Source organism: Sminthopsis crassicaudata, chromosome 2 (assembly GCF_048593235.1).
Source record: "Sminthopsis crassicaudata isolate SCR6 chromosome 2, ASM4859323v1, whole genome shotgun sequence".
In the NCBI taxonomy this organism is placed as follows: domain Eukaryota; kingdom Metazoa; phylum Chordata; class Mammalia; order Dasyuromorphia; family Dasyuridae; genus Sminthopsis; species Sminthopsis crassicaudata.
The window spans coordinates 654,766,204-654,775,428 of record NC_133618.1 but is presented as its reverse complement, the minus strand read 5'-3'; the positions used below and the strand labels follow the sequence as shown (position 1 = coordinate 654,775,428).

Sequence of the window (9,225 nt, the reverse complement as noted above, 5' to 3'; positions counted from 1 at the left end):
GGGTGGATGATTCCAGTAGAACACGTGAAAAGTGATGGGGAGATTTTTGTAGTGGCTTACCTGAGTTTAGGCTTTAAAGGTGACATAAACAGATTGTTAGATTCAGAACATTGAGACAAATACCCACTTTAGCAAACCAGACAGAAAAATGAGTTTGTGGGTAGCCTTAACTGCATGTTGAATCTAGGCAAGAGCTAAACTCACCAAAATGCAGTTGAATGCTGTCAAACTACCAAAATTTTTGACGTGGGTACATAAAAGCTTCAAGAACCACTGATGTTTGAAATTTAAACAATTAGGCAGAGACAAAAACGAAAAACAGACTAAATTCTGTATAATCTTTGCACATGGCATATATGAATAGTGTCAAGTAGTCTAGATGCTGTACTACAAGGTTCATATTTTATCCACCACCTGTGGAAAACTAGTGAAGGGTTTCTGAATGGTGGTTTGCTGCCACATTTCCTTCCTGTGGCTTACAAGTGGAGATTGGCTTTACACGAGGAGTTGGCAAACATTCATTGGCTCTTGTATGCCAGGCACCTGGCTGAAATCTGGAAGAAGCCAGAATAGCTGTTTGGACGAAACTCATCTCTTTGGGTCAGGGATTTTAGAGGTGATCTCCCCCCAAAAAAGCAAGGAGAGACTTGTCACAGCTCAGATCAAACACAAGTTCCATGCCAAGCAGCCTCATGCTATCTTCAGGCACTTGGTGAAGTTTTCAAAATCCATGCAAATAAATATGTTAATTTGGGGGGAGTTGGTTTCAAAATGAGGGGCTCAAAACTTTTTCATTTTGACCAAGGGTGAAGAAATCAGTTCTGGATGCTTAGATCTTAATCTTAGGTGTTTAATGCCAATCCTTCAGAAAGAGTTCTTGGCAAAATGCTGTCTTTATGGAGCTGATTAATTGAAAATCACAGATATTTGTGTTCACTGTAGTTTTTTTGGGGGAGTGAAGGGATGTATGACTGGGTGATATGGATGGAGCACCAAGCTTGGAGTCAGTTCTGATCCAGCCTCAGATATTTAGTGTTATCACTGGGCAAGTCACTTAACCCATTAAATCTCAGTTCCTCATCTATAAAATGGGGATACTGGAGAAATGGCAAACCAGAATCTCTGCCAAGAGAATCCTATTGAGATCATGTAGAGTTGGACACAAGTTTGAGCTTGTCCCTCCAGATTGCTCTAAATCTTTAGCTGACACTCCTGAAAATCTTGGTTACTGTTTATAAATGCAGCCTTTGCTTCCAGGACTTGCTTCTTTTCTGCTTGCTACTCTGGAGCACATGGAGGAAAAACAGGAGGCTCAGAGGGTCCCAAGGCCCAATCCCTCATTTTAATTAAAATTAATTTAATAAAATTAATTTAAAAAATTTGTCCATAAGCTCAAATCCCCAGGCTCTTCCACGTGAATATGTGCCGCCATTAGTCTCTTTCCTTCTCAGACACTGATCAAGTTCCTTAGATCTTGAAAGCCAAAGTGAGACCATCTCCCAGGGGGAGAAGGCTGATATGGACCCGGGAGTCCCTTAGGATTCGCTCATTGAGATCTCGGACATACTGAGCAACTATATCTCCCTTATGGGGCTTGTTGAGCACCTCCCCATTCCATAAAACCTAGAACAGGAAAAAAGAAAAGAGAAAAAGGTACTATGAGACACAAAGAAATATGGGTGTGAAATACACTGAATGGACAATACAATAGGGTCAATCCCTGGGAAGACCAAGAAAAAAAATAAAACAAATCTTTATTCAATGATCTATATTTTGTTTATTTTGTTAATATTATGGTTACCCTTTAGAAGTAGGCATCAACGACTTATGTTTTTAATATTCTGAAAATGAATTTCAATATAAGTTTTCAGAAAAAAAAATGCAGTGAGATAGCATGTTTTGTGTTACCAGAAGACCCAAGATTCAGAAAAAATACAGAGATCCTTCAAAAATACATGCCACGATAATGAAAAGCAGTGTTTTTCTTTGTATTTCTAATATGTTTTATGCATTTAAGAAATATGGAATATTTAAGCAACCTACCAAAGGGACCCATGACACAATAAAAGGGTAAAAAAACCTGTTTTAAAGGAAAACATGGCTAGCAATGAAAATGTAGTCATGTTGTCTAACATTTTAGCAATCCTGCCTTAAACATCACATACCACTTAACAGTGCATCAGCTGCTTGGCCATTAGAGAAAAATAGGGTAAGAGTCATCTCCTGGCATGAGAGGGAAACAGATGGGTGGGGTGGTTGTGGATAGCTAAGGGCAGAAGGTCTAGGTGGCCTAAATCCTAGCTCTATGGGGAGGCAGTAGACCTTCAGAGAATAGAGGTACAACCTAATATTTCTACAGATGGCTCTAGGAGTTTACAAGCTGTGCTACATTTTATCTGCACAACTTTGGAAAAATGCCACAGACGATAACCCATTTTGCAGATGAGGAAGTAGAGGCTAAGTGATCCGCTCAGGGGCACACAGATTCAAAATCCTACCTCCCCCATTGTAGCAGTCTATCCACTATAGCACAGGACCTTGCTATGAACCTTTCAGTCCTTTTATTCTTAAGGCCCAACACTAGCTACAGCACTTACGTTGCTGATGGCAATGATTCCACCAGACCGAACAAGCTTCAGACACTTTTCATAATAGGCGCTACAGTTCTCCTTGTCAGCATCAATGACTGCCACATCAAAGGTGTCAGCTGCCCCACCAGCCAGCAGCTCATCTGTACGGAGGAAACCAGGTTTAGTCTGGGGAACACATGGTTCAGCCCTGGCTACAGCACTTCCCATGGCTGATTTGTAGAGCCTGAGATATAACTCCCAGAGCCACTAATCAGTGCAAGGATTGGGTTCTCAGAGGTCAACAGATCTCTTAAGTGAGGGCCAGAACCAAAACTCGTCTCTAGCCCATGCTTAGAACACAAATTGGTTCATAAGAGAAAACTTGTGTGGACCACCCCCAGGAATACGCTTCACACACATGGAAACAGCTCCGTTCCTAGATAGGTAGTCATAAACACGGGACCTACGTGCAAGACCATGTGCCTTCATAGATGCTGCTGCTGCTGCTGCCCTAGAGAGGCTGATCCTTTCCTGCCCCTAGGTTCATGGCTTCTCCGGAGCCTGCTTAGCACACTAGGGCCGCCTCGCCTGGCTGCCTTGGGAGGGGGGGACCCTGTCTTATCTGCCAAGCTGATTGTGCTGATCCTCTCCGTGGAGTCGGCCCCTCGGGTGTAGGGGAACGCAGGCTGTGGAGGAGCAAACAGGACAATTAAGACCCCGTTCAAGGCTCTCTCCTCAGGTACACTGGGAGGCTCCAAGGGCTTTCTAGAGAGTATTTTCTCTAGTGCCTGGATTCAGGGGTTTCCTTGTAGGGCTTTCTCCTGAGAGCAGGAAGTCTCTGCTTTATGTCCTTTGTCCTCTGACTCATTCTTTTCCAACTCAGCCAAGCACACCCAGGAGGGGGATCTACTTCATGGTTACCCCTTTTTCCTTCTTCTGCAGGCCCCAGAAACCCATCCTTGCTCCTATCAGGGAGGGCAAAGTCTGGGATGGATGGTTTCCTTGCTCTGTGCTAGCTCACCCATGGGGCTCTGACTCCTGCTGCCTTTGGCTGGGAAATGGCCCAAATCCATGTACCTACCAAGGGTCTTCATAGCTGGCTTCACTCGAAGGTCAATCTTGTGCTCCTCACCCGCCTGAAATGGGGAAATGAGTCAGAGGGGAAGGAGTCCAGACCCTCCACCCAACCACAGGGGGGTAATGGAGCCAGACCATTGTGGGCCCCGACTCTGCATGGACTGGAGCACAGGCCCAAAAGGACACAACATGCCGGGCCTCCGGCAGCAGAGGGAGGCTGCCCTTGGGGTGCCCTTAGAGAGTCTAGCTCCTAGAGTTTACACCTTCCAGGAGCCCCAGGCCCAGTGCAGAGGGACAGGGCCCATCACTCACCTCTCTCCAGAAGGGCCTTCCTAGCTCAGTGGGAGCAGCATCAATTTCGCAGGCTACCACCCGCCCAGTGGCAGGCAACGCCAAGGCCAAACTCAAGGCAGTGTAGCCTGTAAAGGACCCTGGGGGACACACAGGCTGGGTAAGGGGGCAAAGAGGGACTGACAAGGCGCAGAGAAGGGGCCCAGGTGGAGAGCTGGGGACTGGGGGGGAGGAGGGAAGGCCAGCCTTGCTGGGGACAACCCGATCCCCAGCCTCCCCAACCAGACCTCCCGGTGCGCACTTACCAAGATCCAAAACCTTCTGCGCTCGGATGAGCCGGGCCAAGTTGGCCAGAAGCTGGGCCTGGTCACAGGTCATCATGGTACGGCCCTGTGGCTGCTCCAGGGTGAGCTGCGGACCGTGGGGTGGCAGGTGACTGGATGGTCCCGGGACTGCAGTCCTTACACGCTCCCCCAAACCCCGTCTGCCTTCTGCCCCCACCTAAGTCCTGCTGTGCAAAGGCATTTCCCGCGCCCCCACTTCTCCCTTCCCCGCGCCCCCACTTCTCCCTTCCCCGCGCCCCCACTTCTCCCTTCCCCGCGCCCCCACTTCTCCCTTCCCCGGGCCCCACTTTCTCCCTTCCCCGCGCCCCCACTTCTCCCTTCCCCGCGCCCCCACTTCTCCCTTCCCCGGGCCCCCACTTCTCCCTCCCCCGCGCCCCCACTTTTCCCTTCCCCGGGCCCCACTTCTCCCTCCCCCGCGCCCCCACTTCTCCCTCCCCCGCGCCCCCACTTCTCCCTTCCCCGGGCCCCCACTTCTCCCTTCCCCGGGCCCCACTTCTCCCTTCCCCGGGCCCCCACTTCTCCCTTCCCCGGCCCCCACTTCTCCCTTCCCCGCGCCCCCACTTCTCCCTCCCCCGCGCCCCCACTTCTCCCTCCCCCGCGCCCCCACTTCTCCCTTCCCCGGGCCCTTGCCGCTGACCTTCCGGAGGCCCCGCAGCGCCGGGTGCTCCCGCACCGAGCGGCTCAGCACGTACTGCCACAGTGGGTCGTCCTCGGGGGGCAGGAGCCGCCGCCGCCGCTGCCGGGGGCTGGACAGCCACCGAAGGACCCTTCTCCCTGTGGGGAGGACGCGGGGCGCTCAGCTCTCAGACCCCTGCCCTCCTTGGGACCCCTCCCTCCTGCGGCGCGCACGTGGGCGCACTGGGGGGGGACACCGCGGCGTGGGGAGCGGGGGGCGGGGGGCTCACCGAGGAAGACTCCGCTCACGAAGGCCGCCCCCAGCACGGCGGTGCCCACGGCCAGCTCGGCGGACCGGGAGAGCCGCGGCAGGATCATGGCTGCACGGCCGGCCAGGACACATGGGTCAGAAAGGGAAACTACAGGCCCGGAGCCGCTCGCAAGGGCGGGGCCAGAGGCGGGGCTGTGCCCGGGGGCGGGGCTGCGGCTGGGCCCCTAGCGGGAAACCTCGGCCTTGACCGTCCAAGCCGCGGCCTTTGGAGCCATCTCGTGGCCGCATCGGGGAACTGCAGTCAGCGAGGCGTTCCCGGTCGCCCGAGGCGGCCGGTGTTAGTTGCGAGGCCCGCTCCGCGTATGGCGCTTCTCTGCGGAGGGCCCCTTGGAGAGGCCACAGCAAATGTGCCCGCGCGAGTGTGGCGCGCACTGGAATATCGGGGTACAGGAAGCAGCTGGGTTCAAACCTCATCCTTGCTACTTCCCAAGCCACCCGTGCCTCAGTTTCCCTAGCGGTAAAACGAGAGGGCCAGCGTACATGACTCTTCAGCGCCCTTTCAGCTCCAGATCCTTGATTCTTCGCTACAGAAAGACTCAGATAGAGGAGGTTCGCGGATAATATATGACTGGTCAGCTTTAGCCACCACTACTCTCTTGACCGCGCCCCTCCCCCAAACCCTGTCAGTCCCAAGCGGTTTGTACCTACGGCCTATGACAATTCCGAAGGGTTTAGGATGAGAAATGCCGTTTACCTGCGGGAAAGAACCGGGGAGCGCAGTGCACACCGAGGCCTACTTTTCGTTTTAAACTTTATTTTTCTAGTATTTTTTGGGGGGGAGGGTCTATTTTCTTTACAAGCAGGATGATACGCCTATCTATTCTGCAAGACTGCATACGTGTACTCTGGATCAAACCGCCTTCTCAACGGAGGGAAAGGGGGGAGAGAATCTGGAGCTCAAAATATGTAAAAAGGAATATTAAACATTGTTTTTGCCCGTAATGGGCGGGGGGAGATAAAACCGAGGGGTTTGTGCCGTCGGAAGCGTGAGGGCCGCAGCTCCGGAGGCGCGGACCGCGGGCAGGGGCAGATTCGGGGCTGCGCTGCCCCCCCGTGGCCCATCTGCTAATTGCACCCGGCCGATTTGAAATCTCACAGGTTCAGACCCAACAGGCCCAACAAAAAATGAAAACTAAAAAAAAGGAGAGGAGGTAAAATCCGCCCCGCGAGGCGCTCGGCCGCCCTTGGCCTTGGCACCGGAGCGGGGAATAAGGCGTGCAGAAGCCTGTGCAGTTGCCACCACTCGTTAATTTATACCTCTCTCTGTTAGGACTGAATGAGATAATTTCTCTCCCTCCCCAGTGCCATTATGTAAGGGAACCACTCCAGTTTGGCTGTTTGTTATTGTTATAATTATTATTGTTGTCCACCCTCACTCCTTCCTTGTGGAAGTGTCCCATTCACTTCTCCCCCTTCCAACCACATCCTCATTTCTCTCTCTACTCCAGAAGTTCTTAGCCAGGTTTCCTATACATCGGGAGATTTTAGGGCCTCTGAGAATCTAGATGGGGAACAAATTACTTTTTAACAAACAAATGACTTCTTTACTTCATGCACTTAATATAATTTGTCTGAGGAGTCCCTAGGCTCTATAGATAATTCCTACCTTCAAGGCGTTTACATTCTGTAATTGACACATTCTATATATTGAAACATAGAATTTGATACAAAATACATACAGTTGAGTAAAAAGCTCTTGGTTTTGTGGTTGTGGTTTGCCCCACACTCTCAATACAAAGTAACTGGCATATTGGGAAATGAAAGCCAAACCTTGGACTTCCTAGTCATCTTCCTGAGTTCAAATGTGGCCTCAGATACTTAATAACTGTGGGACTCTGGGCAAGTCACCTCATTCTGGGTGCTTCAGTTTTCTCATCTGTAAAATGAGCCGGAGAAGTCAGGACACACCATTCTAGTGTCTTTGCCAAGAAAACCCCAAATGGGGTCAGGAGGAGTCAGACATGACTGAATTAACAATTCAAGTTGGTCAATTGACAAATATAAGGTTTTTCAAATATTACAATGTTATCTAAATGCTAGCTAGCTAAGCTGATTATTATGAATGATAATATTAAGCACAACCACATTTAGGTGGTACTTCCCTTACAACATCGTGTGGGATGGGTGAAGTAAGTATTATTAATCCCATTTTACAGATGAAAAAATTGCCATTCCGTAGAGTTCCATGATTTGCTCAGGGCAAAATAGGATCCCCTGCCTCTGAGTGGAGACTTTATATAGAAGGTGGGACTTGAAGAAGGCCTTGAAGGGGGGTATTTAGATCGATTAAAAGGGAGGAAGGAAGACATTGTCACATTTACCATCACCACTTCTTGAACACCTTTTGTGCATAATCCTTACTATGTGGGAATATGAAGTGTCTGCCTAGGAATGGAAATGCTAGAGGAAGTCCAGAAAAGGAAAGAATCATGGGCTTGGGTAGGTAGGAAGTACTGTGTTGGTGTTTAACAACTGAGTCTCCAGAAAAAAAAATGCACCTCACATATGGAAGTTTAATCTGCCTTATTAACATTTTCCCTATTGCCTTTTAAACAATCAACAAAATAATAAATCAAACTTTGTAGAATTTGGCAATTTCTGAGGTCTAAATGCTCATACTGAAAAATTAACTATTAGCTCTTCTGAGCCTGTGTGAGCTGATTTTAGCCTATTCCTATAGGTACTTATATCCTATAGGGTCCCCTATAGGGACTTCAGTTGGACCTTAAAACGATGAAGAGGAGTTAGGTAGGGAGGAGAAGGGGCCATATTCAACCACGGGTTGTGAGAGAAGGCAAGCAAGTCCCAGAGGTGAGGATGGACCTCCATGCTGGGTAAAAAGACAAACTTGGATGAGGTTCGACTCAGACTAGAGCAAGAAGATACCTTGGAGTTCATCCCTATTCCTCATTTTGAGGCTGAAGTGGCTCCTCCAATAGTTGCATCAAGAATTAAATGGGGAGCTGCTCCAGGAGCCCAAATCTTTGATTCCCAATCCAGTCCTTGTGGGGAGCACCAGAAGATAGGTATGGATAGGTAGAAGGATGGGGGACCAGATCCTCAGAACGCCTTGAGCTGGCCACTCGGCACTCATCCCCAGAGCTCTCCATCCCCTCTTCATTTTGGCTCCCTTCCTTACCATCTGTTTAGGCAGTGAGCTCCAGAAAGGTCACCATTGCTGTTGCCCCCACCAGCGAGCCAGGCCCAGGTGGCCCAGTGTCTGCCAAGGCCAGTGTTTGCCTTTGAAATTAATTTTTAATAGAATGAAACTAATGATGTGTTCTGGGGTTCCCACATTTGAGTAAAACATTAAAACAACATCAAATTGCCTCACTGCTTGAGATTATTGGATTTTCATAGTAATAATATAATCATCTACTAATGTTCTTTCAGGAGGGGGAGTATATAGGGGCAGAAAAGCAGGCTCTCCAGTTAAAGGGCCAAACATTCCCAGTATTGGGGGTTCACCCATATAAAGATGACTCCTTAGTTTGTGCACAGAACACCGGACTCTGCGAGCCCTTACTTCCCATGCTGAAGCACCTTAAGTTTTACAAATTGCTCCCCCCCACATCCATCCTTTTTGAGGTAACAGGTAAGCAGTCATGAAGATACATCCCAGGGAAAATTCTGGCCAGAGCTAGGAGTTTCCCAGTAGACATACTGTTTTGAAAAAAAGAATTAGAGTCGAAAGGGATCTAGGCCACTATTTAATTCAAACAGTCCATTTTACAGAGAAGAATAATGGAGCAGAGAAAGGCTCCACAGCTCACAGTTTCTAAATTGTAGAGCTGGGTTTTCAGTGTCCGCCTTCTGTCTTGATATGCCGTGTGGTCTAACATGCTGAGATGCATTAGACACTCATTCCCAGCCTAGGGCTTTTGTGCATGTGTCCACACAGTGGCTAAGGGTGCTGGGATTGTTTCTTACCTGTGGGACTTTAGATAGGGGAGGCAGAAAGTAAAGGGAATGCCTACTTTGGAGTCCATTTTAGGCA

General features: G+C 49.5%; 1 protein-coding gene across 1 annotated transcript; it reads right to left on the bottom strand.

The window, feature by feature from the left end:
- Positions 1-317: 317 nt before the first annotated feature.
- Positions 318-5,334, bottom strand: COMTD1 (catechol-O-methyltransferase domain containing 1). Its single transcript, XM_074296752.1, has 7 exons — positions 5,188-5,334; positions 4,920-5,056; positions 4,244-4,349; positions 3,960-4,078; positions 3,652-3,706; positions 2,598-2,731; positions 318-1,623 (listed from the first exon to the last, which is right to left on the bottom strand). Exons 1-7 carry the CDS (start codon positions 5,273-5,275, stop codon positions 1,468-1,470), a joined length of 795 nt encoding a protein of 264 aa, XP_074152853.1. The 5' UTR covers positions 5,276-5,334; the 3' UTR covers positions 318-1,467.
- Positions 5,335-9,225: the final 3,891 nt, after the last annotated feature.

Coding starts and splice junctions, on each gene's coding strand:
- COMTD1 (XM_074296752.1), bottom strand. CDS start 5,275: ATGATCCTGCCGCGGCTCTCCCGGTCCGCCGAGCTGGCCGTGGGCACC. Junction 4,079..4,243: donor GCAGAAGGTTTTGGATCTTG/GTAAGTGCGCAC, acceptor TGTGTCCCCCAG/GGTCCTTTACAGGCTACACT. Junction 3,707..3,959: donor GAAGGCCCTTCTGGAGAGAG/GTGAGTGATGGG, acceptor TCCCCATTTCAG/GCGGGTGAGGAGCACAAGAT.